Consider the following 27,251-nt stretch of genomic DNA (forward strand, 5'->3'; position numbering starts at 1 on the left):
GTATCATATCTCCCATTTCATCTTCATCTACATCCTCTTCCATTTCCATAATATTGTCCTCAAGTACATCGCCCTTGTATAGACCCTCTATATACTCCTTTCACCTTTCTGCTTTCCCTTCTTTGCTTAGAACTGGGTTTCCATCTGAGCTCTTGATATTCATACAAGTCGTTTTCTTATCTCCAAAGGTCTCTTTAATTTTCCTGTAGGCGGTATCTATCTTACCCCTAGCGAGATAGGCCTCTACATCCTTACATTTGTCCTCTAGCCATCCCTGCTTAGCCATTTTGCACTTCCTGTCGATCTCATTTTTGAGACGTTTGTATTCCTTTTTGCCTGTTTCACTTACTGCATTTTTATATTTTCTCCTTTCATCAATTAAATTCAGTATTTCTTCTGTTACCCAAGGATTTCTACTAGCCCTCGTCTTTTTACCTACTTGATCCTCTGCTGCCTTCACTACTTCATCCCTCAAAGCTACCCATTCTTCTTCTACTGTATTTATTTCCCCCATTCCTGTCAATTGTTCCCTTATGCTCTCCCTTAATCTCTGTACAACCTCTGGTTCTTTTAGTTTATCCAGGTCCCATCTCCTTAAATTCCCACCTTTTTGCAGTTTCTTCAGTTTTAATCTACAGGTCATAACCAATAGATTGTGGTCAGAGTCCACATCTGCCCCTGGAAATGTCTTACAATTTAAAACCTGGTTCCTAAATCTCTGTCTTACCATTATATAATCTATCTGATACCTTTTAGTATCTCCAGGATTCTTCCATGTATACAACCTTCTTTCATGATTCTTAAACCAAGTGTTAGTTATGATTATGTTGTGCTCTGTGCAAAATTCTACAAGGCGGATTCCTCTTTCATTTCTGTCCCCCAATCCATATTCACCTACTATGTTTCCTTCTCTCCCTTTTCCTACACTCGAATTCCAGTCACCCATGACTATTAAATTTTCGTCTCCCTTCACAATCTGAATAATTTCTTTTATTTCATCATACATTTCTTCAATTTCTTCGTCATCTGCAGAGCTAGTTGGCATATAAACTTGTACTACTGTAGTAGGTGTGGGCTTCGTATCTATCTTGGCCACAATAATGCGTTCACTATGCTGTTTGTAGTAGCTTACCCGCATTCCTATTTTCCTATTCATTATTAAACCTACTCCTGCATTACCCCTATTTGATTTTGTGTTTATAACCCTGTAGTCACCTGACCAGAAGTCTTGTTCCTCCTGCCACCGAACTTCACTAATTCCCACTATATCTAACTTCAACCTATCCATTTCCCTTTTTAAATTTTCTAACCTACCTGCCCGATTAAGGGATCTGACATTCCACGCTCCGATCCGTAGAACGCCAGTTTTCTTTCTCCTGATAACGACATCCTCTTGAGTAGTCCCCGCCCGGAGATCCGAATGGGGGACTATTTTACCTCCGGAATATTTTACCCACGAGGACGCCATCATCATTTAATCATACAGTAAAGCTGCATAAATTTGTCTCATCAAGATGAAGAAAATGAAGTACCCAGATTTTCTGTAGCTTTACTATATTGCATGGAAATTAACGTTACACTGAATAAGACATATTTTTCTTTAAGCAGTCTCGGTCATCACACTTGGAAGCTTTTCAGACTAATCCATTCATAGTGTTCAGGAGAGCCTTCAGGGATGTGGAACAAGTCAAGGTATACATTAACATGAGACAAGGAAATCATAGAAACTTAATCTGTATACTCTATTAACAGCAAACCATTACTTCACCATTTAGAGCTACTCATGCTTATGACAACTAAATATAATCAAGTAAATTGCAAAGAAAGCTGCTACTTTGAAAAAAAGCTACAGCATCCTCAGTTATACTTTATAGACACTGTTTACCTATTATTACAGTAGTGATAAAATACACCCAATTACAATGGTATTTTCCAAGAAAATGAGTACTACAAGCAGTATTCAATAAGTAATGCAACGAACTTTTTTCTCAGGCAGTTCCCATTGAAAAAATGTGGAATTTGTTGTGGGACACTGTGGAATATTCCTGCTTCTGCCTCTACATTTTCATGAAGTTCTGATAGGTGGCGGCGCTATATGCAGCCTTCAAAATAGCATCTGTAATGGAGGTGCATTTCAAGCAGAGAGCTCAAACCTGTAGTATCTCCTACATGCCGGCCATTCGCACAGAGCTGTGATTCCTACAAAGTTCGAAATTGCAAACACACTCATTCAAGGCGACTGACACATCACAATCAAACGCCTCACAGCACAACTGCACACTTCTGTTGGTATTGCAGAAAATGTAGTCCACCAGTTGGGGTGCTCAAAGGTTTGTGACTGCTGAGTTCCTTGTTGCCTCACAGATGAAAATGGCAATACATGGTGTGGCGCCACACTACCTCTCTTCCAAAGAGAAAGTTGAAAGCCTCACCCTTAGCTGGTAAAGTCATCCTGAAGATCTTCTGGGGCTCTGAAGGGGTTACTCTGTTTGAAGCTCCATTTCCTGGATTAACATATACTAAGCATTGTCATTTTGCCTAATCTTAAGCTTTTGTAACATCCAATCCCTTTATTATTGAATGAGATTTGCCATTAATATTACAGGGCCTGTTTAGAAATGACTAAAATTTATATATTATCATTTACTAACCCTTTTCTAATAGGTAAATAAATCAGTGAAGATTACTCATTTGAATACACAACATAGATCTAACTGGTAAGAGATGTGTACAGCGAGCAGTAGTAGATGGAAGCACAGAAAGATAGGAGAAAGCTAGCTTTCAAAACAACAATTTCTTCTTATAAAAGAGAGAAAAAAGTTGGAGGAAAAGACTAAGAAAATAGGAATAGTATCCCGAATCTGTGTGTTAAGGGAGAATGCACGTAGCATCTCCATCTCCCTAAACTGAAGATTTTGGGTAATTGCCATCAGGATGAGTAACATTGGCCCGCATTTTCATGGTCTTTGATACAGTAAGCTGTGACTAGTTGATACAGTGCTGGTCAACTGTTGTGTACTAATTTTTTTATTATATATGTGTGACTGCTTATGCACGCAATATTTTTTCAGAATATTGTGATCTTCTCCAGGCAGCTTGATACTATGCACAGATATACAGGATGGTTATAATTAAATATTGCTACTTGAGAGGCCCCGTAAAAAATGAGTGATCGTACGACTACAAAGCTCTGTGAAAACATTTGCAAGGACATGCAAAAGAGAAATAATGAATAAACCATTGAAAGAAATGTATTTTAGTGACCACACGAGAGAGTAACATTTGTTAATTGCGTACATGTTTACATTTTAGATTACAAACGTTGCTCCATGTGACATCCATGACAGCCTGGAAACGCACTATAGATACCGTCTCACAACTGTTCGCAGCACTTTTTGAATGGTGGACCAAGGAATGTTCATGACAGTTCGTGCACTGCTTGAAGATCGCACACTGCATCCAGCATTCTCACCCATGGCAAGAATAACTTTTCAACAATTTGTAGCACAATTGGCCATCGACCTACCCAGGAGCAATTCCCAAATCGCCAGTTAATTCAAACTTCTGAATCATGTTTTTCAACACTGGTGCAGAAAGAGGACCTCTCTTGTATTCCTTTAATGCGTCGACACTCACAAACTGTAGCACCACTACCGCTGTTGTTTTGATAAAACAGTTTTATGAGTAAGGCCCTGCTTATCTTGTCCAGACCCATGTTGCAACCGTAATGCACACTGATGCTTGTTTTTCAGCCATACCGGTATCAGCGCCTAATGGCAAGTCATGACATTGACACTAATAACAATGCAAATCCTGCAGCGCACAGTCTGAACATCATTCCTATAAGGTAGGGTACCCATATGGTAAATAGTTTTCTGCCCGCACTGTCTCAAGTAGTGAAACTTTAATTATACCCAACCTGTATATTACTTGAAGAGCAGAAGGTAATAAAAGCACAATATAAATCCGCAGAAAATGAGAAATTTACATTACATTTTTAAAACTATCAGTAACTCTTGTTTTGTGCTGTGGCAAACAGAGGTCCCAGCGAATGCTATTGCACTTATTCGTTCGTTATACGCCTTCTTTATGGCAGGATCTATGGGAAACAATGCACAAATGTGTGACATTTCACAGATATTGCAATGATGTAGTTACCATCAGGTTTAAAGCAAATAAGTTTAGCTTAGCTTAACATACGTCCCCCCTTTATCTCCCACTAGATCTGAAGTCATTTGCCTCCTATAACACTACAGTTTTACTGAGAGTAAGATGAAGTAACTAGTGCTTCAAAAATTTGGAAGGAAACGATGCAAGAAGTGACTTGGCATGTTGTTGTATGTCTACAGAAACATGCAATTAAGCAGGGTACTTGGGTTTGCAGATGTTCTATGTGAGTTGTGTCATAATAGGTAGCTGGGAGAACTCATTTACCACAGAATGTGAATTTTCCTACCAATGCAAAAATTTGTGGGGCAGACTGAAACAAGGAAAAATATTGGGAGAGAAGAGAGGGACTTAGACAGGAGAAGGAAAGTAGAACTGCCTAATGTGTGGTGACATAAAGCATTGTAGAACCACAAATGAGTGCAGGCTTGGACATACATTATCCATCCTATACACAAAGGTAAAATACTAGACCATTTCATTTGTATCAATGGAGTATGATCAGAAGGAAAATACTGAGGCGACTTTTTTAGATTTCCAGTACTGTATTGGTATCTTATGCATAATGAAAACTTGATGTAATTTTCCAAGTGGACACAGAATGTAGTTGCATTGATATTATTTTGTAGGTCTATTTCTATTCATGTATTTCCTCAGAGTAGTTAGTCTACTCTTTACATGTTTCTGTACTCCAACTTGCCCAGTAAATAATATCACAGGATTTCTCCGATATAACGAAGAAGCTGCAGAGCTTTAAGGCTGTAGTAGTCAGAACAGAAAATAATCAAATAGGTCTTAGAGGTAATGTGAAGATAGAGACTCTTAATATAAAATCTATGAGGTTCGGAGAGGCAAAAATCCGTAGCTTGATCTGCTTGTTTAGTGAGACCTATAAACTGTGTCTCAAGGGAATGCAACACTGTTTATAAAGATTACAACCCTGTGGTGCATGATTTTCATTTCAATGCACAGCTTTTAAAGGTAGCTTGTATGACATCTTCAGTCAGTCATGCAGCTATAAATGCGTGCAGGGCACAACACAATAGGCAATGGCCACTGCAGTGGGCGGTGTGCATTTGCAGCCTCAAGACTGAATGGGAATGCCATAAAAGAGTCCATTAATAGCTATCCACTTTAGTGGACGTTATGCACCACAGAGTTAAGGTGGGGAACAGAAATATTACACTCCAATTACAGATATGGTCTCACTTGACCACAATGTTATTGCATTCGGAAACGAGCGCACTTTAGTCGGCTTATCGTGAGCTTTTATTGTGATATTTTACCAAGACACGCTGAACCACTTGATAGTAAATGCACAGCTGTCTGAAATCATTCACAATGTGATGTGTATTTCTTAGTTACCACTGTAGTTGTTTACTGTAATGTCACAGTGTATCTTCAATAACAGCCACAGCAGGCCAAGTACAACAATATTATGGTACAGTAGTATTTTAGAACTAAAGTTTGGTTTTGTAGGATATATATGCCACAGTATACCACTCTGTGATCTTTTTTTTATGATGTCATTTTTTCCTCTTGTCATTTCTACAAGTGAACTATGTCTGCTACACACCTGTTTTGTGTTTTTATGTGTTGATTTGCTTTCTGAATTCATTGTTCAGCTTCATAAGTTACTTTTACTTTCACTGTTCATACTAAGGTAGTTACTTACTTTCAGTAGCTGCCCATGCTAAATGACATAGAATTCTGGCTGACTGGCAAGTACATTACAATTATTAAAGGTTGAAACAGCACGCAGATGGTACACAATTTAGCAGACATTCAGAGCGAAGTATGCCGCACAAACAGAATGATATAGTAATGCACTTATGTGCGATGTAATGACTTCTCAGGGGTATTGTTGCATGTTCACATAAATAGCTGAAGATGACTGATGAGTGTTGCGTATCATTGGCTGTGAGAAATAAATAATACTTGAAAGATCACTACACCTTGTCAACAATGTCATGAAGAGTCAGCTTCCAGTTGAACAGTAAGCCATATCAGTTCCCTTCCATTTTACAAATTGCCTGCCCAGTCTGCAAGAGTTTGCAGCCGTGCTGTTTACCCAGGGGGCGTGGTGCTGGTGTCAGCATCAGAGAAGTTGCCATGGGTAGTTCTGAGCTGGGACCGGCGGTGCTTCAGCAGCGACGTCCTCCTCTCTCGGTGTCAAGGGTTATATGGCTGAAATTTATGGTGAGTAGTACGTGTATGTACAACAGCTTTCGTAGTCCCGAGTTCTCAAGTTTTCTGGAAATGATTAATTTGCTATGTGGTAATCTAGCTGCACTTGGTATCTCAATCGAGGCTGCAGAATTAAGCCCCCTTGTTGTTTGTTTGCCTAGTGCAAATTTTCACTTTGAGAAACCCACTTCTTCTCTGAAAAGATAGATCAAACCTTTACAAAATGAGTGTGATTGTTCTGCCCATGTAATCTTCTCACTGCCCTGCCTGTCTCATTCCTGGTTCCTTTGTAAACTGAAGAGGAACCAAGTTGAGTTGCAAATTCCTGGCTGATTAGGTTTCTTAGTCCATGCTCACCATTTATTTTTCTGTTCTACCATCTTCTCTGATATCTAAAGTGCTGAGCACTGCAACTGCAGCAGTGTTGAGCGTGTAGTGGTGGCCTGGACTTGGACCCACATTTAGCCTGTTCCAGCTCACAGACAGTGCAGTATGCAGCCTTATGGGACTCTTGGACCGTAGTCTTCACGGTTGTGCTTCTACACGCCACACGGGCCTGCACCAACTTCACCAAGGGGGGTTGCCGCTCACCAAGGAATTTAATTGCAATCAGTTAACTGTTTCATGTAACTGTGGTTTTCCTCATTCTAAAAGCCTAAGTGGTCAGCAGAGGTTGCCACTTGCTAACTTTTGTAATCGAAGTCTAGTAGCTCTTTTATGTAACCATTGTTTTTTCTCAATTCTAAGGGCCTAAGTGGCCAGTTATTCATGCAAGTTTGGTACCCATTGTTTTAACACTGTATGTTTTTAAACTTAGTGAAGTTTTTTAAATTACCATGGGAAGCTACTCCTGTTTAAACTGCTCATTCTTTTGGTTTAGTAGTTTATATATATTTAATGTGGTAGCATCCCGCGCCCCTTTCCTTTAAATGTCGGGGATTGCAATGGCACTGGCTTTAGGGATCTCGTGTTGGGTTGGTCACAGTTCACTGTTTTTTGTAGAAGCGTTTTGAGAGACTGTTTTTAATTATTCCTTATTTTGTCAAGTCCTCGCCCTGTTGGGTTCTATTTATTGTTTGGTGTTACCAGTCAATCTTGTACAAGGAAAAGCATATAATCTGCATCACATGGCTTAAATCTCATGCTTGAGGTACTTATTTCATCCGAAAATTTTGGGCTTGCGTTGTTAACTGTGACCGATCTTGCTCAGAGGTTCCTTGGTACTGAATGTTTTCTTTCATATAAAGAAAATACTAATAATAATGACAGTAATAATAATAATTATTATTATTGCACCTTAGCTTCATGGTTGTTTAGTGTTGAGTCATCCCAGTGGGCCAGTCTGTAATGTTCTTGTCAAAAAGTAATGGATAAATGTATTTAACTCATTTGTGTCTGTTACTGTTTTTCTTAGCTGTGCCCTTTGTTAGAATATATATAGTCTGAGGTTCAAATAATCATAATCTTTGGCCATGATCTAGCTTTAAAGATTTCCGGTTTATAAACTTGTCTATAAAAAGTTGTAATTTGATAAAAGAGCCTGTTTCATTTTAAAACTGTTGCTGGTATCCAAACTGTTGTTCCCTTTTTACTTGCTGTTTAAAGTGAATGTTGCCGGTCTAAGACATTGTTTCTGTTAGTACACATATAATGTTCTTTTAATGGTAGTAAAGTTCGTCAAATGGTTAATGTTGTGTACTTAAAAACCCTGACTCAGTCCTTTCACAGGTTTGATTTTGGTTAAGTCCCATTCTGCAAAGTGGTATTTCAAAGGTAGAGAATTTTCCCTACTGCATCATTCACTGTTTCCTGTCTCATCTTTAGTCCTTGCTGTTTGTTTTAGTGTATTTGCTTAATGTAAATCATTGTTGAAGTTAATTCTGTCCTATTTGTAGTAGTACTGCCAAACATGGCATCATGCATTGTTCTATTAATTCTTTTCTTCAGAAAGATAATTTGGCTTATGAGGCTACGAGGCCAGGATACGACACCTCCCTTTTGATCGAAGCGTCATTGAGTAAGTGGATCATTTGTGTACAGCCTTAGACAGCCCGTTGATCATAACTATTCACGCCATAGCCGAGGTAGTTGCTTCAGTACCTCACTGCATCGCTGCTGTATCACCCTTATGCCAAAATGTTGACTTTTCAGAAACTAGTCAACCAACCTGTAAAAAAATTTACTGAATCCAAGTCTAACTAATCATTTGAGCGATGTTCAGCAATTTAAACTTTATTTCAAACAGGGTAAACTCGGTCAAGATTTGCATGCGCAAGTGCGGGATTTACAAGCTGGCGTAAGCCGTTTTGGTTTCGGAAGACTTCGGAATGGTGAGAAGGAAGCAGGAATGCTCAAAAGCAGTGTTCAGGTGGTAGGTGGGGTTGAGCAATCAGCTGGGAGGATCTTGGGCAAATTGCATCACTCTATGGCTCCAAGGTATTAAGCAACCCTCAGTAGAGAGTTTGAGTGAGGTAGAATTAATTTTGTTGCTTACTGTTAAATTTGAATTCCATACTAATGCTTTGGGGATATAACTTGATATTTTACTTCAAGAGAATGGGGGACTGAAGGGTGTACAGAAGGGTATTATTGAGTTTAATCTTTCACCCTATGTTAAAAATTAATTTTAGTGAAAGCACTTTTCGCAGGTTCAGGCCACCAATGAAACTTTGGCAAGGTTTACTGAGCAAATTTGGACCACATTCTCAACCTTGGTGCAGCAGGTCACTGAAACCCAAATACTTTGGAGGGTACAAGGCCAGCTGGCCATTCATGTATTACATTCGATCAAAGATCTTCCACCTTCCTTGAATTGGATGCCTTCGTTTCCGTGGTTGAGATGTTAAGTTTTGAAGACCGACAGCGAGGTGGTATGAAGTGTTACTGTCAGGATGTCCATGTGAATGCTAAACAATACCAAAGTGATTCCTTAAAAAGGGACAGGACTAGGGTACATTTTCAGTGCCATGAAACTGGGCATTTGGTATGTGAATGTTCTGGGAGGTAGGATACCCATGCTCAGAATGTTAAGCCATATTACAACTGTGGTAGGGGAGTTGTTACCTTACATCTGCACTCAGATTAACCAAAAGCCTATTTGCCCACTTATTGATTCTGGCAGCTCAGTTTTCCTTCTTGACTACCAGTGGCATTTTGAATACTGTGCTATCTGTAAGTTACCTTTCTTGCTCCCTTGCTCACGGAGATGTTGGGCTGGTGTTGCCTCTGATTGGGGAATTGTGAGCCAAATTAAGCACTGGTTAACTTTTCATGGCCAATCAATTTGCTGGTGGTCGAGAACTTGTCTGTCAATTTAATTTTGGTCTGTGAGTTTTATCCAGAATACTGGGTAAATGTTAGCTTATCAGGAGAGGATTGTTTACTTCAAGTCGTCCTGTTAAGAAGCTTGCCTTATGTTCCTGTCATAGTTCTTTGGAAGTTTGCAAAGTGTTGGCTCCTCTGGAAAATTTGAGGTCAGTCACTTGAGTGTGGATGAGGCCAATCAATTGTTGTGGCTTCTCAGTCATTTCTCACAGGCCCTAACTGACAAGCTGGACATAATTAATAAGATTCAGTATAAGACCATCCTTGCTGATGTAGGCTATCCCCTCCAAAAATAAGGAACTTACATTCCTTGATTCATGCCATATTATGTGATGGAATAATCAGACCCTCTACATCGCCCAAGGTATCACCCATACATCTTATAATAAAGTCATGAACGGGGAGTTTCTTCCAGTGGTTGATTATAGATTAGTTAACTGAAAGGTTGTTTTGGAATTTGTACCTTTGCTAATTTACACGGTTGTTTTACGTGGTTTGCCAGAGCCGATTTCTTAACAGTTCTTGATCTTTGTCAGGCATATTATCAGATACCTATACTACTGCCTTTTGTACAGCCTGGAACTTACACAAGTTCAACAGGATTCCTCTTCTGTAGTCCAGTGGTGTGGCTGTCTTGTCTCCCCTTTTAGACTGTCTCTTGGGTGATCTGAAGTTTAAACGTATATATAACTATTTCAACCATGTGGTGGTTATAGTGCCACCTTCAATGAGCATTTGAGTGTCTTAGGGAGGCAGGGTTGACTGTCAAACCATCCAAAATTATACCGGCACATTAGCAGGGATCATTTCTGAGGTATTTAGTTTCTGCCAATGGTATTAGGATCAATCAAGATCGCACTAGGGATTTGCACAGATTCCCTGTGCCCAAGAATAAGAAGGCTGTGGCTAGTTTTACTGGCATGGAATTTTTTTTTCTTTTTTTTCAGAAGTTTAATTTTGCTCAGTTAGCTGGGCCACCTGGTTGTTTTCCATTGGGACAAGAGTGAACAGGCATCCTTTGAGGCAATTTTGGAGGCCCTTAGTAATGCCCCTGTCTTGGTTATTCCCCATTCCGAGTGTCCATTTGTTGTCCACATAAATGCTTCTACTTGTGGAACAGCAGCCGTTCTTCTGCAAGAACAAAACGGGGAACGGTGTGCCATAGCTTAAGCCTCTAGGAAGTTCTCTCCTCCTGAAACTAAATTTTCCATTTATGAATGAGAAGCACTGGCAGTTCTCTTTGCCCTTGAGAAATTTAAGTTTTATCTTGAGTACACAGAGTTTCTTCTAGAAATGGATAACCAGGCCCTGGGTTGGGTCCTGGCATGTCACTGGAATACTGGGCAAATAAAGTGCTGGGCAATTTGGATTTCCACCTTTCCCTTTTAAGGTCAGGAGTATTAGGGGTTCCAACAACCAGGTGGCAGATACCTTAAGCTGCATGATCGATGATGAGATCCAGGATCACCAGCAGCAGGGGTGGGATTCCAAGGATTGGACAACAGGCACGACGACAGAGGTCCCCGTATTCTTTACTAATTTGATGGGGAAGCAAGATTTTGACCCTAGAATTGCCAGGGGGGAACAAGTCTCTGAGTATAACCTGCACAAAGGCCTACATTGTTATAGTCATCGCGGTGAGCATGAACCTATGATTTGTTTGCCCATGGAGCTTGTCAGTCCCGTAATCTGTTACTTTCACAATACCGTTGTGGATGGCCACTTGGGCACCCATAAAACCACTGCTGTGGTTAAGAAACACGTTACTTGGCCTACACTTTACAGCAACATAAGGATATCATAACATAAGAATATTCGGAGATTGATGGGTGTAGCGTGAAAGCTTGATTACATAGTACCCCTCCCTCAAACTTGTGCTGGTAACATGTATGTCCTGGTGGTCGTTGAAGCATTTCACCATTTCTGCTGGTTGATTCCAGCGAGCGAGGTTATGATTAGTTGCCATCTTCTAAGTATTTTTTTCCACCTTTGGACTCTTGTGACTGATAACGCACCAGCCTTCACTTCTAAAGTGTTCAGAGCATGCTGTTAACTATATCACCGTACCATCCTGTGGAGTGAGTCAATTTTAATTTTTCATGGGAGTTCTCACAGGCAGTGGGATCTTTTAATAACCTACTTCAATATAACAAGAGTTTCTTAAGGCTCCCTCACATTTGCTTATCAGGTGAATTCCCATTTAGCTAACTTCTTCCACAGCAGGTTAGCGAGATATTATTCAGTGGAATTGGAGGAGGGCAAGACGCAACAACTGGCACTTCCATTAGAAGTTAGTGAGGAGTTACAATCGTGGTCGTAAGGATTTTTCTGGTAGAGTACAGGAACGAGTTTCTGTTGGAACTCCAATGTCGTCTTAAAAGGGGAAGTGGGTTATGCTAGTAAATTAGCTCTGTGGTTCCTCGGTCCCTTTGAGACTGTGCAGAAATGACGTCTTGTTGATATTCTTTTGCAGAATCTCTGTACAGGCAGATTGTTGTGACTCACGTGAGCCAAGTCAAGGAGAATTACTTAATCCTACACAAAAAAGAGGAGCAGCCCCTCTCCCCCTTTTTCTAGTTTCTGTGGGAGAGGTTGAATTGTCTTGGCTCCCTTACCTCTTACAAATCGTCTGCTTGAGTTCACAACCATGCTATAGACAGCGCTATTTATCTATGGGGCGTGGTGGTGATGTGATTAGTGGAGCAAGGAGATGCCACAGGTAATAGTGAGCTGGAACCGGTGGTGCTTGGGTGTCAATGTCCTCCTCTCTTGGTGTAAGGGGTTGCACAGCTTACATTTGTGGTGAAAACTGCTGACCTCAGGCACTGGGTAGTTTGTGTGGATACAACAGCTTTCCTAGTCTAGAGTTTACTCAAGTCTTCCGGAACTGATTAATTTGACACGTGGTAATATAGTTGCACTTGGTAGGTGATTCATGGCCACGGAATTAAGCAACCTTGTTGCTTGTTTACATAGTGTGAATTTTGGCTCTGAGAAACACACTTCTTCTTTGGAAGGATTGATTGAACCTTTACAAGTGAGCGAGACTGTTCCGGAAGTGCGAGAATCTCACTGCTCCACCTGTCTCATTCCCGGTGTCTTTGTAAATCGGAGAGGAATCCAGCTGAGCTGCAAATTTCTGGTTGATTAGATTTCTTAGTTCATACTCAGCATTTATTTTTCTATTCTACCATTTTCTCTGATACCCAAAGCACTGAGCACTGTAACTGCAGCAGTGTTGAGTGTGTAGTGGTAGCCTGGACTTAGACATGCCTGTTCCAGCATCACACAGTGTGTGGTATTCTGCCTTATGGGGCTCTCAGACCATAGTGCCTTCGCCATGGCAGCCTGCACCATCTTTGTTGAGGAGAGTCCCACCTGCCAAGTTACGTACTTGCAAACTGTTAACTGTTTTACGTAACTGTGGCTTTCCATATTCTAAAGACCTAAGTGTTCAGTGGAGACTGCCACTCGCTAACGTTTGTAATTGTGATCTAGTAGCTCTTTTACCTAACTGCTGCTTTCCTCATTCTAAGGGCCTGCGTGGCCAGTTATTCTATGCAACTTTGGTATCCCTTGTTTTAACAGCATACATGTTTTTAAATTGGTCGAGTTTTTTTAAATTACTATCGGAAGCTAATCCTATTGTAAATGGCTCATTCTTTGATGTAGTAGTTTATTTAATGTGGTAACCTCACTCCCCCTTCTCTGTTAATGTATGGGGCTGCAATGGCACTGGCTTTAGGGATCTCTTGTTTGATTTGGCCACAGTTAACTGTTATCTCATAGGTGCAATGCATAGATGCAAACAGACTGTATTTTGTCAAGTCCTCGCCCTGTTGGGTTCTAGTTATTGTTTAGCACTACCAGTCAATCCTGTAGGAGAAAAAGTATTTAGTCTGCATCGCGTGGCTTACATCTCATGCTTAAGATGTTTATTCCTGCTGAAAATTTTGGCCATGCATTGTTGACTGTGACCGATTTTAACGGGGTACATTTTCTTGGTCCTGAACATTTTCTTTTTAAAAATGATGATGATAATAATAATAATAATAATAATAATAATAATAATAAAACCACAAGAAAAGAAAAGGCCTCAGTGTCAAATATGAAATTTGTTTCTTCACTCACTGAATTCCTCAGCTTCATGGCTGTTTCGATGTTGAGTCTGCCCAGTGGGGCATATTTGTAACGTTCTTGTCAAAAAGTGGTGGAAAATTGTATTTACCTGATTTGTCTGTTACTGTTTTCCCAAGCTGTACCCTTTGTTAGTATATATACAGTTTGTGCTTTAAATGATCATAACATTTGGTCATGACTTGACACTAAAGATTTCCAGTTAATCAACTTGTATGGAAAAAGTTATAATTCGATAAAGGGCCCTGTCTCATTTCAAAACAGTTGTCGGAATCCAAACTGTTGTTCCCGTTTTACTTGTTGAAGAAGAGTTAGAATGGCAAATAATTTTTTTTTCACATTTTCGGACTTTCATCTCATAAAATTTGCAATTTTGCAAATAAAATGATATATCTATCATTTATAAACTCACATGGGAAGTATTATTATTATTATTTTTTATGTATAATCTACACTGGTTGAAAATGTTAAAATTTTTATGTGCATTACTTCAAGATCTAATAAAATCTGTAATTTTTTATATAGAAGGCTGTGGATTGCTGTGTTATAAAGGTTAAATTATGTTTTTGTATTGGTAGCACTGTCAAAAACAGTATCGTATTGTTTCATAGTATAAACACATGTTTTATGTCGAAGTGCTAATGTTTTTCCATGGAAAAGTGACGAATACATTGGTAAATCTCTCAAAAAGTCAAGTATGACGCCAGACTGAAGTGTTTTTAAGAAAAGGGTGTTTCGTGGTAATAGATTTTCGAATAAAGGGAAACAATGTGTTCAAATGATGAAAAGCCAGTACACACCTTTGCCCTCCTGGACCTGATTCGTGGTGCAATTGCCACAATGCCCAGTACTCAAGCAGTACATACAGCCATAAACATTCCATACCAGCAGCAATCATGGATATCACAAAACCTATTTACAGAGACCTGGCAAATCTTGAATTACTGAAGAAGTGTCTGCATGGTCAGACTCAAAATCTCAATGAGTAGTTCAATAATCTTATATGGACTCGCTTGCCAAAAAATGTTTTTATTTGAATGAAGAAACTGAAGTGGGGGGGGGGGGGGGGGGGGGAGGGAGAGATCAGTGATGCTGTTATTGCTTTCAATGATGGCAACATTGGTACGGTGAAAGTGCTACACCATATGGGAATTAATCCTGGAGCAAACTGCATCAGAGAACTTGAACAGATGGACAAGGTTCACATTGATGAAGCAGGGTATGCAGCACAGTTAGCCACTAAGGAGTCAGAAAAAAGAAAAATGAGGAAAAAGATCAAGAGGGTGATATACAGCATGGTGCAGGGTGCTTCTGAGTAACTAAAAATATAAAATTAAGCATATATTAAGTGAGTTACAGTCTTTTGAAACTTTAGGCGCCGTTCCTGAAAATTTACATTTTCCATAAATCTCAGAAACCACTTCGAGTAGAGTATTCAAATCTTCAGGGAGTAATAACATACATATCCTGAGTCTACTGAACTAAAAGAATAACATAATGTTATGTATAATTGAAATTATTTAGGATAATGTATAAAAAAGTACACAGAATTTTAACTGTGTAGTTAAAAAATTGCATTCCTCAAAGCAGTGGCTGAAAATGCAATTACTGCAGTTCAATGGATTCCGAACATACAGTTTAATGTCCTGTAAAAGTTTCATGTCAATGGCTACAGTGGTTCATGGGGCATTCCAACTCCCCTTAAGGTGAATGTTGCTGATCTCAAAAAATTATTTCTTTTAGAGAGTGGTACGAAGTTTTAAAATCCTGGCTCAGTCTTTTCTCAGTTTACTTTGGTTAAGCCTTACACTGCAAGGTGGCATTTCAGTCCTTTCTATGCGACATCTCTTATACTAAATCTGCTACACCTCTTCCTACGATGTGGATAATAGCATACTGGATGTTGACAAATTCTCCTCCTCTATATATCACAATCAATCTGGACTAGAGTGGTAAGCATTCATTTCATACCAAAGAAATGATCCACATCTCCTATATTTTACAGACATAATTATCTGATTTCCCATTTGGTATACACAGCAAACACAGTCGCTCCAAACTGTGATCATTTTCAACAGCTACATAAACAAGACTTTAGAGCTTCAAGAGATATCTTTCTTTCAAAGAATTTCATGAGATGTTTTTAAAGAGGATAATCATTATTACCATATTACAAGAAATGTTTAAAGACTAATTCAATGCCCAATGGATAGCATCATACTGACAAGATCGTCAGAGCTATTCCTCAAACTTAGGATGGACAAGAATGTGGAAGGGAAATTTTCTGTGTCCTTTTTTTAAAAGATTCATCCTATCATTTACCTTAAGTGATTCAGGGAAACTATAGAAAACCTAGATACAGATGATTGGCTGGGGATTTTTACCCTGCCTCCCTGAATGAGAGCCCTTAAATAGTGTGCCACCTCCCTTACAGAAATTCTGTTCAGTTCAAACTAGAAAACTGCAGGGTGAGGATTTTTCACCAAGTAATGGTTTTGAACATGTGGTACTGACTTATTACTCTGCACTGCTGTTAACTCTTAATACAGGACACCCCCAAGTATCCACATTATCGTAGATCTGAGACTGAATGGACAACTGAAAAAAAAAACGTGTTGTTTTACTGTACAAACTATTTACTACATTTACAAAACTTGCTGCATGTCGCACTTGAAATCCTGCTCTGTTACTTACACATTACATGCCACAATAAATGGAAATGCCGTGTGGCTATGGCTAGGGTGACCAGTTGCAATTGTTTAAAAAGGAGGACAAACAGCTTCAAAAAGGAGGACAAAGGAAGAAAAAAACAGGACACATCAAACGGGTCAACTGCAGATGAGGATACCACCCGTCAGCTTTGGATAAGTCACGTGATTGCCGGGAATTACCAGTAAAACTAGTAGTTAATTGTTACTGGTGATCAGGTGGTGATTCCCAGAGCAATATTTTTTTTTTAAATTTTAAATTAAAAACATTGACTGTGGTGAGTGTGGCATCAATTGTTTTTATATTTACACATAGTTTTTAACATTAAACAAAGACGGTTGCCTAAACGCCACTCCTGATTGGCTACTTTCATATGACTTGTCCAAAGGTGACGGGTGGTATCCTCATCTGCAGTATTCCCCATCAAACATACGTTCAATTTTAATAACCGAGTTTATTATTTATAGACATAACATAAATACATTCCTTAACAATTATCGATACTTTAAGAAAAGAGCAATAGAACGGGACGAATTGTAAATTTAACTGTATAACGCTCAACTTTGTGAAAAAGCCGGCCACCGTAAAAATCCACCCGGGCAAAGAGCTAAAAAGGAGGACATGTCCAGATTAATCCGGACATCTGGTCACCCTAGCTATGGCCTCCTGTAGGGGTAGACCGTTCGCCTGGTGCACGTCTTTCGAGTTGACACCCCTTCACAACTTGCATGTCTATGGGGATGAAATGATGATGATGACAACATAACACCCAGTCCCTGAGCGGAGAAAATCTCCGACCCAGTCGGGAATCGAGCCCGGACTGTTAGGTATGACATTCCGTCGCACTGACCACTCAGCTACCAGGGGCGGACATTACATGCCACAGACAGACAGACAGTCTTACATATGCTTGGAAAACACTGTGTTAAATACCATTTGCTTTTAATTCACTTTTGTGAAATAATTTGTTTCTGTTTTGCACTCGCTTCTTCCCTGACAACACAGTCCTCACTTTCTGGAAGGACAAATGAATTTTGTCTTGCATGTCCTGACAACAGATGTAGATGAACAGATCAACAGACTTCAGTATCTTGAAGTACATGATAAAACACAAGTTATATGCCTAATAGTGTATTTTACACAAAATATTCATTTTAATTATAACTTCATCCTTAGTTTTATTTTTTCAAAAATTGCCCAACTATGCATGGATAATTTGGTCTATGCTGTATTAGTGCAGGCAACAATGTTGGCTAAATTTAATTCACTTGAGACAATTACTTCAGTTTCTACAACAATACTGCATCTTCATTACTTGGATGTGGAAGAATCACCAACAAGAGGTTTTGTCTAATTGTCATGCGAAATATGTTGACTTCCGGTAAATATGACATGTTGGTTTGTAAACATTTATTTGATTATCCTAGCCTGTCTCCATTGCGACTTTTACTTTGCAGTGGACTATGGCAAGGAATAGTTAACTCCCTTGTGCATTAGGTAATTGGTATTATCTTAACCAACACACTATATTGTCTTCCTTTACCACTACTTTATTAAATTTGACCTGGGCTTCATTATTCTTAAAAATGATTGCATTTATTAATCCATCTTTTGGTTAACTGAACCTACCACTACCAGTTGTCGGCTCTGGCCCATACCGCAATGAAGATGTCATGTTATATGTGTGTGCAGACAAAGCGAACAGAACCCTGACAATATTTCTTTTGCGTGTATCTTATTTATTTGGGATGTAGGTCACGATGACAGACTAATCTGGAGTGTCGGCCGAAGTCTAGTTCAGGCGGTGAGTTTTGTTGAGAGTTGACGAAGCCAAGGAATGTGCATAAGAAATCTTAGATGTGGTGACATATTAATCTGTAGAGTGAACACTTCAGTTAATACCATCTCTCAAATGAAGGTTACTAAGTTTTGAGTTTTTCCTTCTACAGGCCTAATGCCATCTTGATTAACAGTACATACCAGTACATACATACAGCACAGGCTGAGAGGAGAGCAACAGTTTTATGCCAGTCATGTGCTATATTAGCTGTGTATTACAGACACCGGAAGCTGTAGATCTGTGACATTAACTTCAACATCTGTCTCACACTCTTTTAAAGGAGAGGATGAGGGAAGACTGTATTTTGCAACATGTCTGAGTAGACCATTATGTACATCTTAAATTGCATCAGTGTGGGTTTTTTTTTTTTTCCACTGACTGACTCTGATATTAGGTGCATATTCAGCGGTTTTGGATAGTTCCTTACCTTTGCTAGGAATTCTTGTTATTTAAGTTATTCAATGAAATAAACTCTTGCGTCTTCTTAACGCTTTGTGTGTGTGTGTGTGTGTGTGTGTGTGTGTGTGTGTATGACAGGACTATGTAAAGTACTTACAAGTCCTATTACAATATGTTTCTGGAAACTTGTGCTGCTTGTTTTGGTGACTGTGCATTTTGTGTGTCTGAGCATGTTTTAACAGTACCCTCTTAATGTTTGTAATCTTACCTTTAATTTTTTAAAGGAAATTTCCCTTCTGATCATCATCTTCACTCATTCATTTATTGTGTGGCAGTGGATGTGTGATCCCAAACCATGGTAATTTAATGAGAAGGAATACCAGTCTGCCTAATATCCGCTAGTTGTATTTGTGTTTCATATCATATCTGTTTCAGATTTGGAGCAAAGTGAAGGAATGAGGAAATGATGTAACAGGAAAAGCTTGCCAATATTTTGAGTACACCTGCAGTTCTAAGAAAATGACTGGGATAAGTAACACATAATGCCAGCTGACTACTTACCATAATCAAAAAATAATGGTAGGAAAGCAGAAAACACTTAATGATAATTGTGTACATGTGCACTCATGAAGATAACTACACAAACAATGTAATGCCATTTGATGTTACAACTACTCTTACTGGTATGCAAACAGGATCATCTCAGTCCCATGTGACTGCTTACTGAGAAACAAGAGCTCAAACAGTCATATGCAATTACAAATATTCAACACCATTCCTGAGAAAGCTTTTTGGCAGAGCCAATTCTTCAAACACCCATGGAACATAAAAGAAACGGATATAGTTCAGCTACCTCTAGTGAGGTACAAAGAGTTGCACATATTCAAGACTGCAATTCATATTTTGCATATTGGCATAGAAATCAGTCTCCTATATACCATGATGTCACTGTTGTGTTTCTCTGTAGGGATTTATTTATTTATCTATTTACCCATCAAGATTCGTAGGACCAAATTGAGGAGAAAATCTCCAAGGTCATGGAACATGTCATTACATGAAATTACAACATAAAAGTAATAACAGATAAAAATAAATGTTCATGAACCTGAAAAGAGTCAGTCCATAAGCTGAAGTAAACGCTATCAGCAATACAATAAGAATCAGCTTAATTTTTCAAGGAACTCCTTGACAGAATAGAAGGAGTGACCCATGAGGAAACTCTTCAGTTTCAATTTTAAAGTGCGTGGATTACTGCTAAGATTTTTGAATTCGAGTGGCAACTTATTGAAAATGGCTGCAGCAGTATACTGCACACCCTTTTGCACAAGATTTAAGGAAGTCTGATCCAAATGCAGGTTTGATTTCCGCTGAGTATTAACTGAGTGAAAGCTGCTTATTCTTGGGAATAAGCTAATACTGTTAACAAGAAATGACAGTAAGGTGTATATACAGGGTGTTACAAAAAGGTACGGCCAAACTTCAGGAAACATTCCTCACATACAAATAAAGAAAAGATGTTATGTGGACATGTGTCTGGAAACGCTTAATTTCTATGTTAGAGCTCATTTTAGTTTCGTCAGTATGTACTGTACTTCCTCGATTCACCGCCAGTTGACCCAATGGAAGGAAGGTAATGTTGACTTTGGTGTTTTGTTGACGCGCGACTCATTGCTCTACAGTACTAGCATCAAGCACATCAGTACGTAGCATCAACAGGTTAGTGTTCCATCAAGAATGTGGTTTTGCAGTCAGTGCAATGTTTACAAATGTGGAGTTGGCATATGCCCATTTGATGTATGGATTAGCACGGGGCAATAGCCGTGGCGCGGTACGTTTGTATCGAGACAGATTTCCAGAACGAAGGTGTCCCGACAGGAAGACGTTTGAAGCAATTGATTGGCGTCTTAGGGAGCACGGAACATTCCAGCCTATGACTCACGACTGGGGAAAACCTAGAACGATAAGGACACCTGCAATGGACGAGGCAATTCTTCGTGCAGTTGACGATAACCCTAATGTCAGTGTCAGAGAAGTTGCTGCTGTACAAGGTAACGTTGACCACGTCACTGTATGGAGAGTGCTACGGGGGAACCAGTTGTTTCCGAACCATGTACAGCGTGTGCAGGCACTATCAGCAGCTGATTGGCCTCCACGGGTACACTTCTGCGAATAGTTCATCCAACAATGTGTCAATCCTCATTTCAGTGCAAATGCTCTCTTTACAGATGAGGCTTCATTCCAACGTGATCAAATTGTAAATTTTCACAATCAACATGTGTGGGCTGACGAGAATCCGCACCCAATTGCGCAATCACGTCATCAACACAGATTTTCTGTGAACGTTTGGGCAGGCATTGTTGGTGATGTCTTGATTGGGCCCCATGTTCTTCCACCTACTCTCAATGGAGCACGTTATCATGATTTCATACGGGATACTCTACCCGTGCTGCTAGAACATGTGCCTTTACAAGTACGACACAACATGTGGTTCATGCACGATGGAGCTCCTGCACATTTCAGTCGAAGTGTTCGTACGCTTCTCAACAACAGATTCGGTGTCTGATGGATTGGAAGAGGCGGACCAATTCCATGGCCTCCACACTCTCCTGATGTCAACCCTCTTGACTTTCATTTATGGGGGCATTTGAAAGCTCTTGTCTGCACAACCCCGGTACCAAATGTAGAGACTCTTCGTGCTCATATTGTGGACGGCTGTGATACAATACGCCATTCTCCAGGGCTGCATCAGCGCATCAGGGATTCCATGCGACGGAGGATGGATGCATGTATCCTCGCTAACGGAGGACATTTTGAACATTTCCTGTCATAAAGTGTTTGAAGTCACGCTGGTACGTCCTGTTGCTGTGTGTTTCCATTCCATGATTAATGTGATTTGAAGAGAAGTAATATAATGAGCTCCAACATGGAAAGTAAGCATTTCCGGGCACATGTCCACATAACACATTTTCTTTCTTTGTGTGTGAGGAACGTTTCCTGAAAGTTAGGCCGTACATTTTTGTAACACCCTGTATATGTGTGTGTGTGTGTCTATATATATATATATTGTCTGCTTGTGTCTGTGTATGTGTGGATGGATATGTGTGTGTGTGCGAGTGTATACCTGTCCTTTTTTCCCCCTAAGGTAAGTCTTTCCGCTCCCGGGATTGGAATGACTCCTTACCCTCTCCCTTAAAACCCATATCCTTTTGTCTTTCCTTCTCCTTCCCTCTTTCCTGACGAGGCAACCATTGGTTGCGAAAGCTAGAATTTTGTGTGTATGTTTGTGTTTGTTTGTGTGTCTATCGACCTGCCAGCGCTTTTGTTTGGTAAGTTTCATCATCTTTCTTTTTAGATATATTTTTCCCACGTGGAATGTTTCCCTCTATTATATATATATATATATATATATATATATATATATATATATATATATATATATATATATATATATATATATATATATATATATATATATATATATATATATATATATATATATATTTTTTTTTCACAGGGGGATGTTAACCCTAGCATTACCAACGGGGGGGGGGCCTCGTAGGCCCACTGACTCAGTTTTTCTATGTTGTATCCACACCCTTTGATATATGAACTTGAAAGCAAAGGTAATTGTTCGTTATTGAATGTACTATTGAGTCATTACAGAATTTCGGAATAAAAATGTAATTAAAATTCATTTACTTGATTTAATTCTCTGTGGGCCTTAGAAGCCCACCCGTTGGTAATAGCAAGGAAAGATTTACGAGGTTGAGTCTCTCGTTTCAAATTCTTACCATGAAACGAATTTTGGCATTGTTGCCTTCAGACATATTATTATGAAGCGGACCATTGTTATTTTCAGTGTTTCTGCTGCTGTTGAACCAGCAACATGAGTAGACATCGTGATAGTTCTATTGAAAGAGTGCTAGAAGAAGTTTTGAACGAATCAGATTTAGAGGAAAGTGAAGTGGATGATGATGTGGAAGAAATTAGAACTGATTCATCGTCTGAGAATGAAGATGAGGTTGAAGCCAATCCATCAGATGATAATGATACGGAATGTGATAAATTCATTGCAAAAAGTGGACGAGAGTATATTACGAAGCCATCTCGACAATATCGGCGTTCTGTACAAAATATAGTGCGAGAAAGAATGGGGCTAGGACAACAAGGAAGAATTGCTTCTCCGAAAGAGGCTATAGAGCTCTTTTTTACACCTCAAATTATGAATCTAATAAAACTACACTCAAATGAAGAGGCTTCTCGACTAGATATTCAGCACACAGATGAAGATGAGTTATTTTGTAATATAGGACTCTTGCTAATCATGGGTTCAAATCATGACAATAAGATACCTGTCCAAGATTTATGGTCTTTGCTTCAGGGCCGACAAGTGTACTATGGATCAATGAGTCGGACCAGATTTTTCGAATTGACTAAAATATTAAGGTTTGATGATAAGAACACAAGAGAAATTCGTTGCCAGACTGACAAGTTTGCTCCAATGAGGGAAATTTTTGAAAGCTTCAATTCTTCACTTCCATTGTATTTCATTCCTGGTCTACATACAACAGTGGATGAGATGTTGTCTTTGTTCTGTGGTCGCTGTCCATTCAAGGTGTTTCTAAAAGAAAAACCTGGAAAATACAGCATTCTAATTCGAATGCTGTCTGATTCTGAGACTAGATATGTGATCAGCATGGACATCTATACAGGCAAGTCAGGAAATACACAGCATTCAAATGGACCGATGGAAATTGTAAAGAGACTAATAAAACCTATTGAAAAATCAGGCCATAATGTTACCACAGATCGGTACTATACTTCAGTGGAGCTTGCTGAGACTCTATGGAATGATTTTCACCTCACACTTGTTGGCACCCTACAGTCTAACAGACGACACATACCTGAAGAGCTGAAGACTACAACTGGCCGCAGTTTACACTCTTCCATCTTTGCTTATACTGACCCTCAGACACAGAGGCCACCAGTTACTCTTGCACCAACGCTAGTCCGCGAGAAGCCAAAACGACTGCTGTTGATGCTTTCAACTTATCACTCAGAAGGGGTGTTGAATGAAGACTCAAAACAGACTAACATAAATCTTTTTTATAATTCTACAAAGGGAGGCGTGGACACCATAGACCAGATGGCAAGACACTACAGCACAAAGAGAGGAACAAGAAGATGGCCTTTGTCCCTCTTCTACACACTCATTGACATAGCAGCAATAAATGCATATTCACTCTTCCTCCTCAACTTTCCGAATTGGAAAAAGAATTTGCTAAACCGCAGAAGAGTTTTTATCACTAACTTAGGTCTCGAACTAATAAGATCTCAAGTAGATAAACGGGCACAAAATTTGTATGGACTTCAGAAGCCAGTAATAATGGCAATGGAAAGCATCACACAAAGGAAGCTCAGCTGCTCTGTAGAACCATCATCCTCAACAGCAGAACCAGGAACACGTGGACGGTGCCACCTATGCTGCCAAGAAGATGCATCTAAAAAGATCAAGTACAACAAGCTGGGAAAGTCAACTGTTACCTGCTCTCAGTGCCACAAACACGTCTGTGGGAAACACTGCAGGAAGACAGTGTTGTGTGAAAAATGCGTTGCAGAATGAGACAGTAAATTTTGTTTGCTTCATGTAGTGTATTGAATTAAAAAAGTCGTTTTTATAAGAAAACACTATTTTGAAACATTATTCCAAAAAATATATAAACTGAATCTCGTGATTTGTTCATTTTATTCCTATTATAATAACATCTTTTATTATCCAGTATACAAAAACAATGTCTAAGCATTTTGAATTGTTATTAGAGGTATCAGAAGTAAATAAACTTGATTTATGATAAAATAAATTGTGGTATTCTTTATGGGCCTTTGAGGCCCCCCCGTTGGTATTACATGTAACAAAAAATACGTTGGTAATGCTAGGGTTAAAATACCCAGACTCGTGAACAGAGGTCGACAAGAGGTTCATGGACTTACACCACTTATTGGCAGAACCGCCCGTTTCTGAACCAAAAATATCCTTTTAGAATGGGAAGAGTTACCCCAGAATATAATTACCATACGACATAAGCAAATAGAAATAAGCAAAGTAGACAAAGTAGACTAATTTTCGTGTCGAACGATCACTCACTTCAGATATCGTTCAAATAGTAAAAATGGCAGCAAAAAGTCTTTGAACAAGATCCTGAATGTGGGCTTTCCACGACAGCTTACTATCTATCTGAACAACTAGAAATTTGAACTGTTCAGTTTCACTAATCATACGCCAGTTCTGTGAAATTAAAACATCAGGTTTTGTTGAACTGTGTGTTAGAAAGTGTAAAAACTGAGCCTCACAGTGATTTAACATTAGTTTATTTTCTACAAGCCATGAACTGAGGTTATGTACTGCACTATTTGAAACAGAGTCAATGTTGCACACATCCTTTACTACCAAGCTAATGTCATCAGCAAACAGAAATATTTTAGTTACCCGTAATACTAGAGGGCCTATCATTTATATAAATAAGGAACAGGAGCGGCCCCAACACTGATCCCTGGGGCACCCCCCAAATGACAGTACCCCCACTAAGATCCCACATCACAGCCGTTATCAACATTGTGAATAATGACCTTTTGCTGCCTGTTGCTACAGTAAGAGGTGAACCAATTGTGAGCTATTCCCCGTATTCCGTAATGGTCCAACCTCTGGAGCAATATTTTGTGATCAACACAATAAAATGTGTTAGTTAAATCAAAAAATATGACAAACGTTCGAAACTTTTTGTTTAGCCCATCCAGTACCTCACAGAGAAAGGAGAATATAACATTTTCAGTTGTTAAATGACTTCTAAAGCCGAACTGTACATTTGATAGCAAATCATACGATATGAAATGATCAATTATCCTTACACACACATTCTTTTCAATAACTTTTGCAAACACTGATGGCATAGAAATAGGTCTAAAATTATCTATATTATCCCTTTCTCCCTTTTTATAATGCGGCTTTACTACTGAGTACTTTAATCGCACAGGAAACTGACCATTCCTAAAGAAAAAATTACAAATATGGCTAAATACAGGGCTAACATGTGCAGCACAGTACTTTAATATTCTGCTTGACACTCCATCATAACCATGAGTTACACACACATTCAGTGATTTAATTATTGACTCAATCTCCCCCTTGTCTGTACCACAGAGGAGTATTTCCGGCATCAATCTCAGAAAGGCATTTGCCAAGAAAGTTATACGATTTCCTGTAGAAACTAAATTTTTATTTAATTCACCAGCAATGCTCAGAAAATGATTGTTAAATACTGCACATATATCTAATTTATCAGTAACATAAATATTTTTACTGTGAACTGACTTTATATTGACGACCTTGTGCTGCTGACCACACACTTCCTCCACAACTGACCATATAGTTTTAATTTTATCCTGTGAATTAGCTATTCTATTTGCATACCACATACTCTTTCCTTTCCTAATAAAACTTTTAAGTACCTTACAATACTGTTTGTAATGGGCTACTGTAGCTTGATTGTGACTACTTCTAACATCTTGATATAATTTATGTTGGACCAAGAAAGTAAGTTTCTTGCGGCAGACGCTACATTCTCTTAAAGCATATTTCCCAACGTGGGATCAAAATCGTACGCCATAAGGAGTATTTAAAAGACATTTCATGAAAGTCTCCCGTGCAGTTTGTAAACTCATGGGGTATTCTAGCACAAATGGTTAACTATTATGACAGTACTCGTTGTCACATGATGTTTAAGGTCATTACCTATTATTTCCACGAGTGATAATCATCGTACTGACCAACGTAGAAAGCAGAGGGTGCAAAATATGTACGCCGGATACGGCGTAAACGACAAGTAGTCCAACAAGTGTGGCGATGTATTTCTTTCTTTCTCTGCTCCTAATAGTACGAATTACATGACCAAATAAAATACTGAATAAAAGAAACGATACGTATAAAACATCATCCCATTCCATTGTTGCGTTTCACACAATAACAAAAACACAAAATACCAAACAACGTAAACACTGCACTATCTTCACATGGACACTCAGTCTCACATTTGACGGTTTGACGCCCTAAATCGATCTCTGCATATCACACCTGAGAGAAGTAACGATGTATCGAAACTCTCTGGTACAATCATGGAGGTATTCTTACCTCCATGGGTACAACGGATAGCTTTAAGAAATTTAAATTTAAACTTTAATTTATTAATCCACTTTCATCTACAGCTGTACAATGTGCAAGAGATATTTGGATTTTTATGTTAATATTAACAGTTTTACGTATAATATACTTCTGTACTTAATAATACACACAAATATATTAATAAATGATGAATACTTAAATAAATGCTGTTACGCTATATAAAGAGGGATAAAATATTTTCAAGTATAAATATGCAAGGAAGTGGCAGGATCATCCTTTTTTGATACAATTGTCTACATGATTTGCGATTAT

General features: G+C 39.0%; 1 protein-coding gene across 1 annotated transcript in view; it reads right to left on the reverse strand.

The window, feature by feature from the left end:
* The window catches only part of LOC124777013 (lysophospholipid acyltransferase 7), a 145,716-nt gene extending 118,875 nt beyond the window's left edge, over positions 1-26,841 (reverse strand). Inside the window, exon 1 of the mRNA XM_047252262.1 lies at positions 26,553-26,841. Within this exon, the coding sequence (XP_047108218.1) occupies positions 26,553-26,764 (212 nt within the window). The 5' untranslated portion in view covers positions 26,765-26,841. The remainder of the gene's footprint in view (positions 1-26,552) is intronic.
* Positions 26,842-27,251: the final 410 nt, after the last annotated feature.

The sequence above is a fragment of the Schistocerca piceifrons genome, chromosome 2, assembly GCF_021461385.2.
Source record: "Schistocerca piceifrons isolate TAMUIC-IGC-003096 chromosome 2, iqSchPice1.1, whole genome shotgun sequence".
NCBI classification, from domain to species: domain Eukaryota; kingdom Metazoa; phylum Arthropoda; class Insecta; order Orthoptera; family Acrididae; genus Schistocerca; species Schistocerca piceifrons.